This window comes from Triturus cristatus, chromosome 10 (genome assembly GCF_964204655.1).
Source record: "Triturus cristatus chromosome 10, aTriCri1.1, whole genome shotgun sequence".
In the NCBI taxonomy this organism is placed as follows: Eukaryota; Metazoa; Chordata; class Amphibia; order Caudata; family Salamandridae; genus Triturus; species Triturus cristatus.
Genome location: NC_140593.1, coordinates 745,299,524 through 745,320,899, shown reverse-complemented (window position 1 = coordinate 745,320,899; position 21,376 = coordinate 745,299,524). Strand labels below are relative to the sequence as shown.

General features: G+C 48.8%; 1 protein-coding gene across 1 annotated transcript in view; it reads left to right on the top strand.

The window, feature by feature from the left end:
- Positions 1-21,376, top strand: part of LOC146789944 (uncharacterized) — a 1,358,907-nt gene that overhangs the window by 1,314,338 nt on the left and 23,193 nt on the right. Inside the window, exon 16 of the mRNA XM_085628244.1 lies at positions 10,680-10,791. Coding sequence (XP_085484370.1) covers positions 10,680-10,791 — 112 coding nt within the window. The remainder of the gene's footprint in view (positions 1-10,679; positions 10,792-21,376) is intronic.

Below are 21,376 nucleotides of genomic sequence, written 5' to 3'. Positions count from 1 at the left end.
CCTCATTTGCATTAACCATCTGAGGGGCCTGTGGTCTGTCTGAACCCGGAACTGAGTCCCAAACAGGTAGGGCCTCAGCTTCTTCAGTGCCCAGACCACAGCAAAAGCTTCCCTTTCTAAGGCACTCCACCTCTGTTCCCTGGGGAGTAGCCTCCTGCTAAGGAAGGCTACAGGCTGCTCTAGGCCTCTTCGTTCAGTTGTGAGAGCACCGGTCCCACACCATGCTCTGCAGCATCAGTCTGCACGACAAATTCCTTGGAGAAGTCGGGTGCCTTGAGCACGGGCGCCCTGTACATGGCAGCCTTCAGGGCATCAAAAGCCTTCTGGCAGTACTCAGTCAGATCACGTTCTTGGGCTGTTTCCCGGAAGTCAGCTCTGTTAAGGGGGCAACAATGGTGCCAACCTCCTGTAGTACCCAGTGAGGCTCTCATCTCTGTCTGGGTCTTGGGGGGCTCCCAAGCCAGAATGGTGTCAATCTTGGGTTGTAGGGGTGCCACCTGGCCACTTCCTACCTGGTGTCCCAAGTACACCACAGCACCCTGCTCGATCTGGCACTTACTGGCCTTGATCATGAGGCCTGCATTCTGCAGCGCCCTCAACACTTCCCCGAGGTGCTGCAAGTGTTCTTCCCAGCTGGAACTGAACACTGCTATGTCATCCAGGTAGGCGGCACTGAAATCCTCCAGTCCAGCCAACACCTGGTTGGCCAACCTCTGAAAGGTGGCAGGGGCATTCTTCAACCCAAAGGGCATCACTGGTAATGTCCTTCTGGGGTTGAGAATGCTGACCTCTCCTTGGCCCCATCGGTTAAGGCAATCTGCCAGTACCCAGACGTTAAATCAAACGTGCTGAGGAACTTGGCAGCTCTCAATTGATCAATGAGCTCATCAGCTCTGGGGATGGGGTGAGCGTCAGTCCTGGTGATGGCATTGAGCCCACGGTAGTCCACAAAAAACTGCAGTTCTAGAGTGGCACCGGGTGCAGCAGCCTTTGGGACCAAGACCACTGAGCTGGCCCAAGGACTGTTGGAGGGCTCGATCACCCCTAATGCCAACATCTAAGAGACCTCCTCTTTGATGCTGGCCCTGACCCGGTCAGTCAAACTGTAAATTCGTTGCTTTACAGGAGGGCTGTCACCGGTGTTCACGTCATGGGTACACCAGTGAATAACACCTGGGGTCAGAGAGAACAGTGGGACAAACTGTCCCAACAACTAACGACAGTCATTCTGCTGCTCTGGGTTCAGTGTAGGAGACAGGATCACACCTTCCACTGAGCCATCGTGCTCCTTGGTAGACAGGCGATCAGGGAGAGGTTCACTCTCCTCTTCTACCCCATCATCTGTCGCCAAGAGCATGCTCACTTCGGCCCTCTCAAAGTGGGGTTTGAGGCTGTTCACATGCAGGACCCTCAAAGGGTTTCTTGAAGTCTGCAAATCCACCAGGTAGGTGACATCACTTTTGCGCTCCACCACCTCAAATGGCCCAGTCCACTTGTCCTGCAAGGCACAAGGTTCCACTGGGGCCATGACCCACATTTTTTGCCCAGGTTGAAATTCGACCAGAGTGGCATTCTGGTCATATCACTTCTTCATTTCTTCCTGGCTTGCTTCTAGGTTCGCCTTAGCGAGCTTACTGAAGTGGGCAGTTTGGTTTCTGAAGGCCAGCATGTAACTAAACACATCCTGGGGGGATTTCCTGGGAGCTGCCTCCCAGCCTTCCTTTACCTAACTCAGAGGTCCTCTCACAGGGTGACCATACAGAAGCTCAAAGGGACTGAACCCAAGAGACTGTGGCACCTCTCTCTATGCAAAGAGAAGGCATTGTAAGAGGACGTCCCACTTACGCCTCATGGGTTCTGTAAGACCCTTAAACATGCCCTTCAAGATCTGGTTGAATCTCTCCACCAGACCATTACCTTGTGGGTGGTAATGGGCGGTGAACTTGTAGGTTACTCCACACTCCTTCCACAGGGATGTCATATACATGGATTTTAAATTGGTCCCCCTATCAGAAACCACCTCTCTGGGGAAACCCCACGTGGGAAAAGATCCCCATTAACACCCAGCCCACCACTGGCGCCGTCGTTGTCCTGAGAGGGATTGCCTCCGGGTACCGGGTGGCATGGTTACAAAGACCAGGATGTACCTGTTGCCCATGGCTGTCTTGGGATCCAGTGGCCCACAATGTCCATCCCTACCCTTTCAAAGGGTGTTCCAACAACAGGAAAAGGTTGGAGAGGAGCTTTGACCTTCCTCCCACTCTTACCACTTACCTGGCAAGTTTGGCAGGACCTGCGATGTCCATCTGACTGCCTTCGCATTTGGGGCCAGAAGAAGTGGGTGACAAGCCTGTCAAAGGTCTTGTCTTGCCCCAAATGTCCTGCCAAAGGCACTTCATGAGCCAGACGCAGTAGGAAGGTCCTGAAGTGCTGGGGTACCACCAGCACACAGGCTGACCCAGGCTCAGCAACCTTAGGCTCACTATACCGGAGACCATTCTCACAGTAGATCCAATGTGATCCGGACTGATCACCAGCTGCCTGGTCTGCAGCCTGCCGCTGCACACCCTCCAGAGAAGGGCACTCTTTCTGCTCCCTGCAGGATTCCGCCCTGGTGGGACCCCCTTCTTGCTGCCAATGGGTCAGCTCAGAGATGTCCCCCAGTTCTGCTACCTGCTCCCCTGTAGGCACCGGGGCGTCCCCCCTCTAGGTCCGCCTCCTCCCAGTCCGTGGGAACGCCAGGGGCTGGTTTCCCGCGCCCTTTGCCCTTTCTCTTGGCAGGGACTTGGGCCACTGTTTCAGGCGCCAAGTCCTTCTGATCACCCTTCCAGGCCGCCAGTGACCGAGTAGACATGCAAGCCCACTCTGGCAACCCAAGCATCTCCAAGTGAGACCTGAGCTCAACATCCTTCCACAAGGACTGCTCCAGGTCGTTACCTAGCAGACAATCTACAGGCATGGCAGGGCTCACCACCACCGTCAAGGAACTTGAGACACCCCCATTCAAAGGGAACCTGCACCACCATACACTGGCCCTCCGAGTTGTCCACAGCTACTACTTGGTGGAATGCCCCTGGGACTGCCTGCTCCTCAGAGACCAGGTGACACCGGACTGAGGTCACACTGGCTCCTGTATCTCTGAAAGCCTCTACCCTTTTCCCATTGATGGTCACCCAGGTGCTATATTTCTTTGTGTTAGGGGGCACCTGGTTTCCTGGGGCCATCTCACTGTCCCCTAGTGAAACGAGGGTCATTTCTGCGGGATCCCAACCCTCCTGTGGGCACCCCTCCTCCCCAAGCGCTACACTAGCCAGCACTTTGGACTGCCCACCGGTAGGTGGCTGGGCCCGCTTTGGGCACTTGGGGTCCCCCTTCATGTGACCCACCTGGTCACATGCAAAACACTTGCGGGGGCCGGCCTCTGCAGGCTTTTCTGAAGAGACCGATGCTTTCTTGTCTCCTGGGGGATGGGAACCTTTACCCCGGGTATTAGTTTAGAGCCCTTTAGAGAACTCCTGCGTTTTACCCTTGTCCCCCCACTCTTCTGCTGGGGACCCTGCCCACCTTTGGCAGAGTCACCCCCAAACGCTTTCTTGTGGACCCTGGTACTCACCCAGCGGTCCGTCTCCATAGCAAGCTTCCTTGGGTCGGTTAGCTTACTATCAACTAGGTGCTGGCGCAGATCTGCAAAACATAGACTAGACAAGTGCTCCCATGCAATCAAATTGTAGAGCCCCTGAAAATGTGTCACATTACTGTCCTTTACCCAGCTATCCAGTGACCTGCAAAACAAACTCCAACCAAGTGTTGACATCAGACTTCTTACTGGACCTGAACTGATCCAGATGCTTTCTTGTCTCCTGGGGGATGGGAACCTTTACCCCGGGTATTAGTTTAGGGCCCTTTAGAGAACTCCTGCGTTTTACCCTTGTCCCCCCACTCTTCTGCTGGGGACCCTGCCCACCTTTGGCAGAGTCACCCCCAAACGCTTTCTTGTGGACCCTGGTACTCACCCAGCGGTCCGTCTCCATAGCAAGCTTCCTTGGGTCGGTTAGCTTACTATCAACTAGGTGCTGGCGCAGATCTGCAAAACATAGACTAGACAAGTGCTCCCATGAAATCAAATTGTAGAGCCCCTGAAAATGTGTCACATTACTGGCCTTTACCCAGCCATCCAGTGACCTGCAAAACAAATCTACAAACTCCAACCAAGTGTTGATATCAGACTTCTTACTGGACCTGAACTGATCCCTGTACTTTTCAGGATTAAGACCATACTTAGTGAGAAGTGCGTCCTTCATGTCAGCAATGGTGAGTTTATACCCCTTACCCAAAGCTTTTAAAGTATCCCTTGCTTCTTCTGGAAAGAGAGGCCACAATCCTGCTCCCCAATTCTTCCCAGGGACCCCATTTATGTGTATCGCTGCCTTGTAACCCTGAAACCACCTTTGTATGTCATCCCCCTTCTTGAATTCCTTGCCTACTTTCTTAGGGATGTGCACAATTCAGTCTATCTGTCCTGACGGGTTGCTGCCATCAACTGAGCTGGTTCTACTCCATTGATCCAGCTCCTTTATCCTGATCTCATGGTCTAACATCATCCTTTTCTCCTCCATGATTAACTTAAGCTTCTCTAGTTCTACTGCAACTCTCCTTGCTTCCCGCCTGTCCTCCAGCTCCTCTGATGACTAACTGCTGCTGCCTGGTTTAGAGGGTGCCCCCCTCCCAAACGCACATCCACCCTTAGAATAGCCTCCTCCGCCTCCAGGCTTAGATCCCCAGGCTGCTGACTAGTATGTCTGGCCGCTACCCTGGCCCTCAGCGCCTTTTGTAGCTCCTCTTTTCTGGTGAGGCCCTTAATTTGGATTTTGAGGTTCTTGCAGATAGCCTTCAATCCCTCACATTGTAGGTTTCTAACCTTTCCTCCTCAAAGGCCACTTCCAAGGATGCAACAGATGATGCATTTCATTCAGGCATGTTGTACTAGAAAGTTCAAATTCAAAACCAATGGAAAGGCAAAAATAGACCAAAAAAATAGTATGTGGTACGTAATGGACTGCAATATGGTAGTAGTGCACATCAATCACTGTAAGTCAAGTGCAAACGCAAGTCCTATCCCACCGCTGCCACCAATGTTAGAAATGGGGCCTCTAGTTGGCAATGGTTTGCACCTTGTCCAAGTAGGGACCCTTCCATCTAGTCAAGATAAGAGAGTTACTCTCCTAAAATAACCCCTGCTTACCCTTATCTTAGAGGCAGTGTGAAAAGCATTTGCACACAACAGTAAAACAGTATAAGCACTACAAAAGGACACCACACCAATTAAGAAAAATATCCAATATTTGTATATACTCAAGGCAAGACCAAAAACGATAAAAATCCACAATACAGTACTTAAATATCTTAATTTATCAAAATAACCTTGAAAAACAGTTCCTTGATGTCGATAGCTCCGTCCGGGGCTATCACTGCGTTGTAAAGAACCAAATCCAAACAGTTCTGGCTGACCGCGGCATCGCTGGCCAGCTACGGTGTCGGGAAGACCCGCAAAATAGTACCTTTAGGAATGCAGGGCGTCGGCGACCTATCGTTGAGCTTCTGAAAGCACGGCGTCCGCTGGCTTCGGTTCCGGAGGTCGGTGCAGGAATCATCGGGCCCGTAAAGTCACACGCATTGCAGATCGAACTCCTCACAGTTGAAGTCAGAAGCGCTGGCATCGGCAGGCGTCGGGTGCTGCGGTGCGAAGTGCAGCGGTGCGGCCTGCGGTGCCCTAAGGTCGCGGTGCGAGCAGCAGCTCAGTTGCGGCATCAGATGGCAGCGTTGATACCAGGGTCGTGGTGCGAAGTGATGCGGTGCTCGTTACGGTGCTGGCAGGTCGTGGTACCAGCAGCGTCGTCGTCGTTGCTGAAGCGCTGTCGTCGGCTGATGAACTGGAGTCGATTGCGCTGGTGTCGGTAGGCCAAGGCTGCAGTGCTGGATGAGGGAGGGCGGTGCATCGTGTAACTTTACGTGCGGTGCCCTCGAACCACGGTGCAGGCAGCCGCATCGATTTTGCCGTGGAGCGGCGTCGTTGGGGATACCAAGTCCTCTTGAAGCTTGGCGGTGTGGAGTGCGGTGCCCACAGGTCGCGGTGCGAGCAGCGGCTCGGTGGCAGCATCAGCAGGGGTCATCGGTGAGACCAGGGTCACGTTGCAGCGGTGCCCTCTGCGGTGCCTTCAGGACATGGAGTCGGCAGCGGCGTTGTAGACGGCGTCTGGTTGCTTTTTTTTCTGTTGCAGCACAAAACACACAGTTCCCAGTGCTGAGGGCAGAAGAGCTTGAAGTCTTTGCTGTTCCTGAGACTTCTTGAACAGGGGGCAAGCTCTACCTCAAGCCCTTGGAGAAACACCCAAACGTAGATTGCAGAAAGTTCAGTCCAGTCCTTTCACTGCCCAAGACAGAAGCAGCCACTGCAGGCCAACACAGCAAAGAACACAGCAAAGTGGGAGTTGCTCCTCACAGCTTCTCCAGATCTTCTTCTTGGCAGTCCTCTTGGTCCAAAAGAGTTCTAAAATTCAGGAGTTTGGGCTCCACTTTTTACAGCCCAAAACCCTTTGTTCTCTCAGGCAGAGAGTATCTGTGCCCAGCCAGAACCAGTTCTGCCCTCTCCTGGCAGGAAGTGGAGACTGCATTGTCAGAGGTAGACCAGGCCCATTCAGGTGCAAGAACATCTCCTTCCCCTACTCTAATTGCAGCCCAGGTCTATTCGGTTCTTTCCTGACCCACCTAGACTATCCGGAGCCACTCCTGCTCCCCAGCCCCAAACCAAAACCCAGACGGTCAATCCACAAACCCAGCAGAGGCCTGCTGGATGGCTGAGAAAGAAATACCTACTCTCTAAAAGTGGTATTTTCAAACACAGAATGTAAAAATCACCTCACTAAAAGATGCATCTTTAGATTCTGAGTTCAGGCATACTGTCAGGCCCCCACAAGTCTTACCTTCTGCTTGTGGAGAGATCCCACGGGGACGGCGTGGACAACCACCTCCTGTGCCCTTCTCTACCCGGAAGGACTAAATATCACTAACCAGGTCAAAGAGGGGACCGGGGGAGGCTGCCAAGGAAAGGGTGAGGGCAATGTGGTGGATGTCGTGGTGGGGCACCCTCTGTGGTTCTTGGGATCTTGTGTCGGCATCACCTGGAATGAAGCGCTCCTGCGCTGGCATGACGGACAAGTAAGCGTGACTCCGTGCCGTCGCACGAGTCGCGAAGGAAGGGTCAAACGCTCCTGCACTGGTGTGAGGGACAAAGTAAGCGCGACTCCGTGCCGTCGCACGAGACGCAAAGGAAGGGTAAAGCGCTCCTGCGCTGGTGTGAGGGACAAAGTAAGCGCGACTCCGTGCCGTCGCACGAGTCGCGAAGGAAGGGTCAAGCGCTCCTGCGCTGGTGTGAGGGACAAAGTAAGCGCGACTCCGTGCCGTCGCACAAGTCGCGAAGGAAGGGTCAAGCGCTCCTGCGCTGGTGTGAGGGACAAAGTAAGCACGACTCCGTGCCATCGCATGAGTCGCGAAGGAAGGGTCAAGCGCTCCTGCGCTGGTGTGAGGGACAAAGTAAGCGCGACTCCGATGTGGGCGTCTTCGGGCCTGAAATGCGGATCTTGCTGGAAGTGTCGACCGGCAGGTGACGTCAGCTGTTTCCGTCTCCAACAGCTAGACGGCTAACCTGCCAGGCGGACTTCGGTGGGAGGAGTCTCGTTATGTTTGGAGAACGCCTCGCTTCCGATCAGCAGGAAGCGAGGAGGCGAGCGAGAACATGACACATACTAAACTTTATTTTCCTATCTTGTTCCCGGGGTCAGTTATGTTTATAAGATGTTATAAACTAACTCCCCATTCTGGCCTATGGGAACAGATAGCCTTGCAATAGTGAAAAACAAATTTGGCAGTCTTTCACTACCAGGACATACCACACACATCAGGGCATGTCCTACCTTTAAAAACAAAATGCACCCTGCCCATGGGGTACCTTGGGCCTACTTTAGAGATGACTAATATGTAGAAAAGGGACGATTTTGGGCCTGGCAAGTGTGTGTACTTGCCAAATCGACATGGCAGTCCCAGACTGCACACAGGCTCTGCAATGGCAGGCCAGAGTTACAATTACGGGCTGTTTGTGGGGGTGGCACTATCCAGTGCTGCAGCCCACTAACAGCATTTGATTTACAGGCCCTGGCATACTCAGGTCCCTTTACTAGGGACTGACACATAAATCAAATAGCAAAAACCAAAGGAAATGATGGACGGAGTGTTGAACATTGCAAGCACTCACCCCCAGTCAACTGATCTGGGTTTAATCCATCACTGTTCTTTAGCCCACTCTGCCACCCCAGTTCAGACATGGCCATATGCAAATCAGTCTGACCCTGTGCCTCATGGGAACAGTCCAGCCCGAACTGCCAAGCCATGTCTTCCCTGGACCGGAAACAAGCTTCCTAGGACCGGTTTCTGGCATTTCAGCCGTCTTCAGCCAGGCTTGCTTGAATCCAGTGGCAAAGCGAGCAAGGGACTCGCGTCTGAGCATACCCTGCCAACTTATGGCGAACAAAGCAAAAACCAAAGGAAATGATGGACGGAGTGTTGAACATTGCAAGCACTCACCCCCAGTCAACTGATCTGGGTTTAATCCATCACTGTTCTTTAGCCCACTCTGCCACCCCAGTTCAGACATGGCCATATGCAAATCAGTCTGACCCTGTGCCTCATTGGAACAGTCCAGCCCGAACTGCCAAGCCATGTCTTCCCTGGACCGGAAACAAGTTTCCTAGGACCGGTTTCTGGCATTTCAGCCGTCTTCAGCCAGGCTTGCTTGAATCCAGTGGCAAAGTGAGCAAGGGACTCACGTCTGAGCATACCCTGCCAACTTATGGCGAACAAAGCAAAAACCAAAGGAAATGATGGACGGAGTGTTGAACATAAATCAAATAGGCCAATCATGGAAACACCAACACATAACACATTTTACCACAGGAGCTCTTGCACTTTACCACTGATCAGCAGTGAGAAAAGTGTGCAGAAACACTAAGCCAGCACCAACAGAGTCAAAACAGAGAGGTCAGAAAGCAAAAACTCAGGGGAAACATGCCAAAAGATGCCAAGTCTAACACAGCTCGTTCGAGGAAGGCAGGAGCAGAGGCCAACCCTCTAGAGGAAGAGGAAACGGCACAAATTGACTCCCACACCAAACACCTGTGGGAGAAAGAATACCTCAATTCTTACAACAATGGAAGAACATCAGAATGGACGATTGGATTTTAAATACAATAAAATACGGGTATTGCATAGAGCTCACAAGTACACTGCCAGCAAACCCGCCAAAAATAAAGAAATATAAAAAATCAGAACTCGCACAATTTAGTTCGGAGATCAAGGACCTACTCCAAAAACAAGCAATAAAATTGGATCCAAGACAAGAGAATTTCAAGGGCAACTACTCACCATATTTCCTGGTCCCCAAACAGGACCTGACTGTATGGCCAATCCTGTTCATTCTAACACAATATTTCAAAATGTCTACTCTCCAAGAAATAATCCCTTCAATCCAAAAAGAAGACTACATGGCAACAATAGACCTCAAGGACGCCTCCCAATGAACAAGAAACTCGAGCAGCAGCTTTCTCAACGCGAACGGACAGTTTCTCAATGCGAGTGGTCACGAGCATACATGACCACTCGCAATGAGAAATCTGCCCACCTGCGTTGAGAAATCTCGCCGGGAGGTTGATTTTCCTTGCTCGCCAACTTGATGTTGATGAACGCAAGCAAGGAAAAAAACTCCGCTCCGCTGAACTCTGCGAGCACGGCGTAATGCGGAGTGTGTAAATCTCTGCAAACTCTGGGAGCGGAGCGGAGTTCACAGCTCAGACTTAGTGCTGACCTCAAAATGACAATCTGGGTTATTGCGAATGTTGACTTTTCAACCTCAAGAGGACTAACTTAGAAGAGTCATCACTAGGATGGTGTTTGAGACAACGAAACAGAAGACACCCTTCAGAAATGAAGGAAAATAGGAAGATAGGGTGATATGAGTGTCAACAGCAGACTTTGCAGCTTATTGCAGACTTTGGAAAAAAGGGTCACTATTGTTCGTGAATTACAAGGTTTCAACTAGGAAGTATTGGCAATGTGGGCGCTGTTTAACTCGATGTGGCAAAGGGGAAGGTCAGTAAATGAAAGGTTGTTGGTACTGCAATAAAAGGAAAAAGATTGTTCGAGAGACTATCCCTCCAGTGAACATGGTGGCGGCCGTCTGGTCACTATACTTTGTTTTCCTATTTTCAAACAAAGGCGTGAACAATTATTATCCTATTTTTAGTTTCTTTTCAGTGCATCCTATTCTCTTTCTTCACCCATTGCATGACACAATGCTTCCTTCAACTCTTTCTTGTGGCGTATTTCATACATTACCTTGCTCCATTTTTTTAAAGTCTTTACGTATTGCTTCTTTTGTCCTCTTGCTTGCCCCCTGTTCCTTTCTGTTGTCATCTTATTACCTGCCTTCTGTCCTTTAAACCTTCCTTTCTCTGATCATTTTCCTCCGTGACATTTTATTCCAGCTGTCTCATTGCTGATTCTATTGTGTCCTCTATCTTGTTCTTCCACTTCCATGATTAATCCTTCTTTTCTTCTTTCTTGCTGCCAAGGTGCTGGGGCTGGCCTGCACACCTGTTGGAGATAATGTGCTCCGATTGGGGGTGCAGCATTGCAAACAGCTTTTGAAGGTGAACCTTAGCCGAACGCGTATCACTGACCGAGGTGAGTAATTTCATTTTTTAGCAGCCCCAGCATTTGACAGCTTATATTCTCCCAATAAAGACTGTACTGTCCTCATCATGTGATAGCTCAACTAATAGTACATCCAGTATAAATAGTTAGTACAACCGTGAAGTAATAGATCTTCTCGAACATGAATACAATATTTGATAATCTTTAAAGAAGAACATGTACATCAATTTCCCTGGTAAACAAAATAACACAAGATCCAATTGTCACTCTCCAAGTTTTTCACTGTTGGTTTATTCTGTTTATTGACACTTCCAACACAGGTCACCCAAACACGTGTTTCGTTTTGAAAAGACTTTTTCAAGACCATTCTGTATATCTGATCCCAATGGTCTTGAGTGTTGCAGACAACACCATGAACGTCTGTATTTGCGGAAGTCCGTGGTAAGCTCCCGCCATAAAGTAACATTGAAAGACAGATGTAGTTCGCACATATCCTAAGATATATACTAATATAATTTCACTGGCAAGTCTCGAAAAATCATCGAGTCCAAGCACCACTTACCCAGTGTCACTAGAAACATATGCCAAAATATCCGTCCCTACTGATGCGGTGAACCTATGCGTCCATTACCACATTGCGAATATAGTGTGTCCTGGTCATGTGACACAGTCATTCTCAGCATGTGAAACCAAAAATGGCTCAGGACGCGAAAACGTGGTAGCGCCATATTGCAATGGCTGAGTTATATTTAGCACAAGGGTGGTCATGACCTTATTTTATCGCTTCCTCGCATATAAATATGTGGAACATCTAATTCTAAAATAAAAACTGCGGATGAAAGACTCAAGAAGTCGCCATGTTGAAAAGTTTAACTTGGAAAACCTGGAAACTTCATACTATAGTCAGTAGTTTATGTATAACGCAAAGTGAACAATCCTTATAACCTAATTTGTTGCTCCTTCATCACACAAAGTTATACTATATATATATTTTTTAGAGTAAGCTCAAACAGTCGCCATGTTAGAGAGGCCAAATTCGAAAACCAGTGGAGGTCATATTGTAATGGTTAAGTTATGTGTAACAGAGAATGTACCATCCTTATAGTCAAATTTTTGCCACTACATCACATGAAATTTTTATATTCAGAACAAAGATTTTTTCCAATATATGAAGTTTGTATTTATGTAGGAAATCACATGTAATCCCCCCTCATTGGAACACCATCTTTTCTTTGTATATATATATATATATATATATATATATATATATATATATATATATATATATATATATATATATATATATATATATATATATATATATATATATATATATATATATATATATATATATATATATATATATATATATATATATATATATATATATATATATATATATATATATATATATATATATATATATATATATATATATATATACATACATACATACATATACAGCTACAGCTCCAAGGGTTGCACGATCTTAGGAAGCACTCTATGTCATCAATGGTTTAAAAAAACCTTTATTGGTGTAAACGGGAATTTTGCTTGTTGATGCAATGAGCAGTTCAAAAGTCTGTGATGCCTGACACGTTTCAAAGTCGGGAAACTTCTTCTTCAGAGGCGCGGACGCAATGAAGACGTGCACGCTCTGGCCCCGCCCACTCGTTAAATGCAATTATTACCCGCCCTGTATGGGCTGCTCGGATGAGTCTGTGCAAAGCATTCGGGGCTGGGTAGTTCAGAGCACATCTTTCATAGATGTCTGCACTAATTAGCTGCTGCAGAATTACTGGCCCCCAGATGGGCCTCAGCATGCAGGTCCCGTTTCAATACAGCATGGCATTCCAAAATGCTCCAAGGTTGCCCGATCCGAGCAGCCCATCCAGGGCGGGCAATAATTGCATTTAAGGAGTGGGTGGGGCCAGAGCGTGCACGTCTTCATTGCGTCCGAGCCTCTGAAGAAGTTTCCTGACTTTGAAAAGCGTCAGGCATCACGGACTTATATATATATATTTATATATATAATGATAAGGGTATTGGGTTTCACTAGCGCACACCATAGTGTATATAAATTTAATAACGTCGATTTTGACAAGAGAGCTATTTTTACTTTACCGAAGCTGCTACACCTAATCCTAGTTTTAAACGGCCTACATTTCGTATATGTTCCAAATGTACCATCCCTTATCTCCCAAACTAACACGATGTAAACCAGTCCGGTCTCTAATCTTATAAATACAGATCTTCAATAACTACTGCCAATCATGTGGAAATAGTAGAAAAAGAGGGAAGATAAGTTGAGAATCATAAAGGAAAGGGTTGAGTCCATACATATTTGATATAAATTTCAAATTGGATTACATTACTCCATCATAGTTTCACATTTTCATATTTTCACATAAAGGTTAAACTTCTTAGAGGAGAAGGTGAACATTGTCAATACATTTTAGGTACAAGTTGCAGATTGTATTACATTCCTTGACAAAAGTTTTTACATTTTCATGCTTCCATATAGAAGCTGAACTTCATAGAGGGAAAGAAACGTATTGCATGAAACATTCCGCTATATATATTTAGTGCAAACTTCCTATTTGATTATCTTAATCCACCAAGGTTTCACAGTAGTATACTTATATACAGCAAGGAACAGTTTGCTTGATCATATGGCTAAATGCAAACACATAGTAATATTATCTTTTTCTTTTTTGAAACCGCCGGTACTGTCTTGTTGTACCCCCAGTTACTCAGCTATTACATCCATCATATAGCATATAATTTGCAGTAAATTCATGATCAACACCCTATCAGTAACGTAAGAAGACATACAATTCCCTATCAGTATTTAGGCCTAGGTCCACAGATCTTAATTTTATCAGCCACCTGGTCTCCAGCTAGGGTTCTGTCACCATCACGTGCGTTTTTACTGGCAGATGTTATGTTATTCAGGATCTATAGAGCGCACGGCTACTCGAATGAGTGTCGCGGCGCTGAACATCCTGGTAGTGACTGACAAAAGGCACTAGGCTTGCTAAGATGAAATACTATTGCTGAAATAGCCAGGTTTTTAATGACTTCCTAAAGGTCAGAAGGTCCTGTGTCAGCCTAAGTGCCGGAGGGAGACTATTCCAGAGGTGCATTGCATGCACCTGAAAGGAGCGACCCCCTATTCGTGCCCGATGGAATTTAGGAATACGCGCAAGATGAAGCGCCGAGGTAAAATTGGACTCTATTCCTAAGATATGGGGCCCCCGAACCACGGAGTGCTTTGAAGGTGAAAACCATTACTTTAAAAGTTACCCTCTTGAGGATCGGGAGCCAGTGCATAGCCTTCAGGTGGGAGGACATCCGAGTTCTGGGGGCCAAGCATGAGTATTGTCCTAGTCACTGCGTTCTGTACTACCTGTAAACGATTCAGCAGGTATTCAGCGATACCCAAGTACAGAACATTGACACAGTCCAGCCTAGAAGTAACTAGTGCCTGGACCACAATGTTTCTGTGTGCTACTGACAGCAGAGGAAGGAACTGCTTGAGCATCTTGAGTACTCCAAAGCAGGCACCCACTACAGATTGAATTTGGGAGTTTGTAGATAAATTAGCCTCAAGCCTGACACCTACGCGTTTTACCGATTTGACTGAGGAGGTAGGGGGAGACATATCCTGGGGCCACCAATTCCGCCAGATATTAACTGTAGGGAAGCCAAAAAGCATAATCTCCGATTTCTCAGAGTTACATTTCAATTGATGTGATTGGAGCCAGGAGAATACCTCAGCGAGGCAGGAGTTGATCAATTCTCCTCTAAAGACTGCCTCCTTGTCGCAGGTAAAAAGTAGTTGTGTATCGTCTGGGTACGATACTATCTTGGCCCCATGGGCTTCAGCTAGATAAGCCAGGGGGGTCATATAAAGATTAAAGAGGGTTGGGCTCAAAATTGGCCCTGCGGGACCACCACCTTTAGAACAGAAATGGATGCTGCAAAGGGTAGAGTCCAGACCGTTTGTTGGCGGTCTTTCTAAAAGGAGGAGAACCACCGAAGTACCGTGCCCCCGCAGCCGCACTCTAGAAGTCTCAGAAGGAGCTGATCGTGGGGCACGTTATCGAAAGCCGCAGATAAGTCCAATAATATCAACACGGCCTTTCCACCTTTATCTAGAGTCTCCTTGATGGTCTCTGAGACTTCTAGAAGTGCAGTTTCAGTGCTGAAGTTTGATCTGAAACCGGACTGGCTCTGATGGAAGATTTGATTAGTTTCAGCATATGATGTGATAACACTGTTGACATATTTTTCCAGGACTTTAGAGAAGGAAGGAAGCAGAGATATTGGCCTATAATTGGCAGCTGATTTATGGTCTAACAGAGGGTTTTTTTAACAGGGGGAGAATTTTGGCCTTCTTCCACCTGGTAGGCACCGTCCCCAACTCCAAGGAGGCATTTAGGATCTGGTTTAACGCAGGGTTAATTACCTCTGCTATAGATGCCAGCACTTTGGCTGGACATGGGTCAGAAGGTGAACGTGATTTAAGGGTCTATATGATATCCAGTGATTTCTCCAGGGGTATAGGAGGGAACTGCAAAAGCTGAGAGCCTTCTGACCAAATGGGCAGAGAGGCGACAGCTTGGTTTGTACCGACGGCCTGGGGCAGCAAAGAAAAAGTGTCTTGAATTTTTTTAATTTTCTCGTAGAAGTAGGAGGCTAGGTGGTTCGTTCAGGCCTCAGTCGGCGCGAACGGCCTTGCCACCACGCTGGGAGAAGCAAACTCTTTAATTGTTTTGAAAAGTTCTTTGCTTTGGTTCGAAGCCTGTGTGATTTTCACAGAAAAAAAAGTTTTTTTCCCCCTCCACAATTTTTTTAAAATGCACCTTCAGCGCCAGCTTGTAAGCTATTTTGTCGCTGGGGTCATAATTTTTTCGCCATGTCCTCTCTAGGTGTTTGCAGGCGCTCTTGCTTTCCCTAAGGGCTGCCGTGAACCATGGTGCTGAGGCACACAATACCTTAGTGCGTCGCGTGGAGGAGGGGTGCAAGCTCGTCTAAACGGCACTGGAGCCAATTGTCTAGACCGTCAACATCCTCCTCCAGAGTACTGCAGACGGGGATCGGGTGGCAGTGGTAAGGGCATCTGTGGTCATTTTACTGTAAAATCGAAAGCTACGGGAGTGAGGCCTTCCTTGCTGCATATTCTCAATTATAATAATATCAATGATGGAATGGTCTGACCATACTAAGGGACTGGAGTGGAAGTCATTATTTTATCCGTTGAGAAAATTTGGTCCAAGGTATGGCCCTTCTCATGAGTTGCTTGGTGGACGTAATGAGACATTTTAAACAAATCCATTGACTCTCGCAATCTGGTAGGTTCCTGTTCTGTGGAATTATCCATATGGATGTTAAAATCGCCTAAAACTATACAATGTCTATAATTCCTGGCCACAGGGGAGACCGCATTACAGATAGAGTCCAGGAAAATGACCACAGGGCCGGGGGGGGGGGGGGTCTATAGATATGGATACCAGCCAAGGATTGATGTGCTGATACCCTTATGTGGAACCCCAGACTTTCGGCACCCGCTACATCATCTGTAGGGACCGTGGAACAAGAGAAATGTTGTTTAAAAATTATAGCAAGGCCTCCGCCCAGGCCACCCGTTGGATCATTCCTGATCATCAAATAGCCTGGGAATAGCCGTGGCAATAGCGGGATTTGATGATTCTCTGAGCCAGGTCTCAGTTAAAAATAGGAAATCCGGGCTCTTATCAACTAATAAATCATAAATGTGGGGGGGCATGTTTATTCAAGGATCGAGTGTTTAAGAGTGAGGCCTTAAAATGACTAATTATCCTGCCGGGCTTAGTCTCATAGGGACAAGGGTCACCCGTACGCCCCATTTCATGGGTCGCCCCCATATTGATGTTCGAGGACGACCAACCACAATGGGAACAGACCAGTGTGTCAGAGTAATTGGGTGTATGGGGGAGCAGCAGCTCCCATTCCTACCCATATCCATAAGCTGCAGCCTGCTATAGTGCAAAGGCTTACCGGTCCCAGGAGTAAGTTTGGCAGAACGGCCGGCGCTGGCCGCGGACGGGCGCAGACTGGCTTGCCTTAGGCGCACCCGCTGCACGGACGCAGGCACATAGGCCTACTAAAGGTGACCGAGTGGGAGAGTTCCGCCGAGCCCTTCTGAACCGGAAGTGGAATTCAAGTGACCTTGCTTTAGTCTGTCACTCCCTCCACACAAATGGCACTCATCCGGGGTGGACCGGGGCGAGCAGTCAGGTACCTAGTTAAGCAAGATGTGCAAAGTAATGCAAATTGTGCAAATGACGCTAGTGCAGCAATAGTGGAAATACTAATTTAAAAGGGGCGAGTATTGTAATCTATGAGATAAACAGCAGAGTTCCGATATTTAAAATGCAGTTAAAAATAAGAGACTGATGTCAGCAGCGATTAAAACATTTAAAATACGATGTTGGCAAGAAAGAGCAATGTTAGTAACGTTGTTGGTGACAGATCCACGCCTTGACTGGGCCCCTAATGGTCTTCCGCTGGCGGGTTTGCCCTCAGATCCAGTTGGGCCCTTTGGAATAATTAATGGGTGGGGACCGGCGCTGGTCTAGCCACCTTGACCTTCCCCTATGCAGCAAAAGAAACAATTGATGGATGGAATGCTGGACAATGCAAACATTCACCCCCAGTCACAAGAATCTTGGTTAAATCCAATATTTTGTTTGCTCACCACACCACCCCAGTTTGGACCCAGTCATATGCAAATCAGTCTTGACCCTGTTCCTTGCGGAAACAGTCCAGCCCAAACTGCCAAGCCAGGTCCTCCTTGGACCGGAAACAAGCATCTTCGGACCGGTTTCAGGCATCACCCTTCATCAGCCAGGCTAGCTTGAATTCCAGTGGTGTAGTAAGCACAGGACTCACGTCTGGGCATACCCTTCCCACTTAGGGCGACATATGCAAAAGAAACAATTAATGGACGGAATGCTGGACAATGCAAACATTCACCCCCAGTCACAAGGATCTGGGTTAAATCACCATTCCTTTGCTCACCACACCACCCCAGTTTGGACCCAGCCATATGCAAAACAGTCTTGACCCTGTTCCTTGTGGGAACAGTCCAGCCCGAACTGCAAAGCCAGGTCCTCCTTGGACCAGAAACAAGCATCCTGGGACCGGTTTCAGGGCATCACCCTTCTTCACCCAGGCTATCTTGAATCCAGTGGTGTAATGAGCACGGGACCCACGTCCGGGCATACCCTTCCCACTTAGGGCGACATATGCAAAAGAATCAATTGTTCTTTTTGCATTTGTCACCCCGAGTGGGACAGGTATGCCCAGACTTGGGTCCCATGCTCTACATGCCACTGGAGTCAAGCTATCCTGGCTGATGAGGGCTGAAGCCTAAACCGGTCCTAGGATGCTTGTTTCCAGTCCAGGGAGGACCTGGCGTGGCAGTTCAGGCTGGACTGTTTCCATTGGGCACCGGGTCAAGACTGATTTGCATATGGCTGGGTCCAAACTGGAATGGCTTGGTGAGCAAAAGAAACAATGAATTTAGGCCCAGATATCTGTACTGGGGTGAATGTATGACATTGTTCTGCATTCTGTCCATTGTTCTTTTTGCATTTGTCACCCCCCGTGGGACGGGTATGCCCAGACGTGGGTCCCGTGCTCTCCATGCCACTGGAGTCAAGCTATCCCGGCTGATGAGGGCTGAAAGCCCGATACCTGTCCTAGGATGCTTGTTTCCAGTCCAGGGAGGATCTGGCCTGGCAGTTCGGCTGGACTGTTCCCAGTGGGCGCAGGGTCAAGAATGATTTGCATATGGCTGGGTCCAAACTGGAATGGCATGGTGAGCACAAAAAAACGATGAATTTAGGCCCAGATCTTCACTGGGGTGAATGTTTGACATTGTTCTGCATTCTTTCCATCAATTGTTCTTTTTGCATCTTGACCTTTCCCGGCACAAGCTCCACTGCCGACGTCCCCAGTGCCCACTGACAGTGCAGTCAACATATTCATCCCTAACTCAGATACGGAGCCGGATGGGTGTCATCCGACGCCAACTGTGGTGCCTTACTGGTAACAGACCACTCAGACCGGAGCCTAAGCCCTATTCTTTTGGGCTAGGGCTTGGGGATGATTGAGGGAGCAGTGGACCCTGATGAACACTATCTCCTGGATGTCTCCAAGGACATCTGGTTTGAGGATCTGGCGGATGCCAGTGGACTAGATAGCGCTCCTTGCTTTCTCCTCCTACTGTGGTTATGGGGGAAGGAGCCTCATTCGCTATGGTGGTGGTGAGGTCGGCTGAGGTCCTAAACCTTCTGCTACCCACTATTCTTGTCAATATGAATGTCTTGAGTGAGGTGCTTCAGCCGGGAGTCGCCACATCTGAACTGCTTCTCCAATTTATCGAAGCCCTCACAGACGTCCTACTCAGGCTTAGTCCAAGCCCTGCACAGGAACTCCTGTGAATGGGTCAATTGCCTTCCACCATCTCCCCGCCCCAGGGGATCCCAGTTTCCTCACAACACACCCCACCATGGAGAGCTTGGTGGTCCAAGCCTCAACTTCCAAATTAAATCTAGGTACATTCCCTTCCACTTCCCCAGACAGGGAATCCAAGAGGCTGGATACCTTGAGAACGAGGATGTTCTTTTCCGTCAGCCTGGTAATGCAGTCAGTGGACACTGCGTGCCTGTTGGGCTGATACCCCCACACGCTCTGAGACCTGCGTTGCGCAGGTGTTGGTTAGGGTCTCAGTGGAGGCTGAAGCCATACTCGCTCAAGCTATTGCTGATGACAGATACACAGCTAGGTACACCATCCGCTGTGGGCTGGATACAACTGACTCGCAGGCAGTGTGGTTTAATCATCTGTGGCCTTACTGCGCCACTGAGGATGACTGGCTTTTCTGGTGATATCCAGGCCTCACTCCTTGACATGCCTTTTGATGGCTCCTGTCTCTTTGGGGGCGGGGTGGCCTGAGTGCTGGAGCGCTTCAAGGACAAGGCTATGGCCAGGTCCTTAGGCCTTTCCAAGGCCCCTTTCCAACCACTGTCTGCTTTTTTTGTGGCAGTGTAAGGGGCTTCCAGCCACGTCTTCAACTGACCAACCACCATGGCCAACAAACTTCCCAATCCTTGTGTAGCCAAGGACATGCCACCTGCAAGCCTCGTGGGTCAGGTAGCCAGAGTTCGAGCAGGTCTACTACCCCGGGCAGCCGCAGCCTCTAAGCCCCTTTAGCTTGCCCTGCGACCATCATGGGCACCCAGTGGGAGGCAGGATATGCCATCACCTGCACCACTGGAGGTCGATAACAATTGACCGCTGAGTTCTCCAGATTGTCCAAAGGGGCTATTTTGTGACTACCCCTCCACCCATGCCACCTATTTATGACAGGCTTATGGAGCACCACATCTCATTATTCCACCATGAAAGAGCATGTTCTCTTGGCCAAGGGGGCAATAAAGAGGGTACCAGCATGAAAAGTAGGTTGTGGTTGTCATTACTGCTACTTTCAGGTGCCCAAAACAGACGGAGGCCTACACCCTATCCTAGACTTGCACCCTCTCAATTTCTTCCTGGAAAAATATATATATTAAACATACCCATGCATGCTCAAGTGCTGTCAGTCCTAGACCCGATCCACTGGATGGTAGCATTGGACTTGCAGGACACATACTTCCACATTCCTATCCAGCCTGCCCACAGGCATTACCCGCGGTTCACGGTAGGCTACAAGCACTTTCAGTTTACCATGTTACTTTTCGACCTTACCAGTGCCCCTCGGGCATTCACCAAGGTGATGGTGGCTCATCTACAGAGATTAGGGTGTCCAGTCTTCCCCAATCTTGACAACTGACTGTTGAAGGAGGGCTCCTCCCTTGTGGTTGTCTCCCACCTCCAGACTATGGTGAACCTCCTGCACTTGCTGGGGTTCACTACCAACGTGTCGCAGTCACACCTGATTCTTTCACAGATGCTCCCTTCCATCTGAGCTGTTCTGGACTGCAGTTTCGGTCGTATCCTTCCAAGCAGCGAGTTTATGATATTCAGGCTATGATACTTATGTTTAAGCCTCTATTCTGGATTTCGTGGGACTGACTTGGAGGCTGCTGGGCTTCATGGCCTCCTGCTTCCTGCTTGTAACACTTGCCCATTGGCATATATGGGCTCTGCAGTGGGACCTGAAGTTCCAGTAGGTGCAGCATCTGGGGGAACTCCCTGACATGGTCCAGATATCACACCACAAGCTTGGGTTAAGCATTTTAAGGCCATTTATAACCAAGAGGAAGAGGTGATCACTTTAGGTGGTAGTAAGGAGGAACATTTAATTGTATTTCAACTGGCCGAGGTGATTTCTGCGATCTCTTGTCTTTCCACTAATAAGCCCCTTGGGCCTGCTGGAGTGCCTGGTTCTCTGTCTCTAGAGCGGCTCTGCTGACCAGGTTCTCTGGCTCCACCGCAGCTCTACTGACCTAGTTCCCAGTCTCTAGAGCAGCTCTGCTGACCTGGTTCTCTGGCTCTAGAGCAGCTCTGGTGACCTGGTTCTCTGGCTCTACAGCAGTTCTGCTGACCTAGTTCTTTGGCTCTA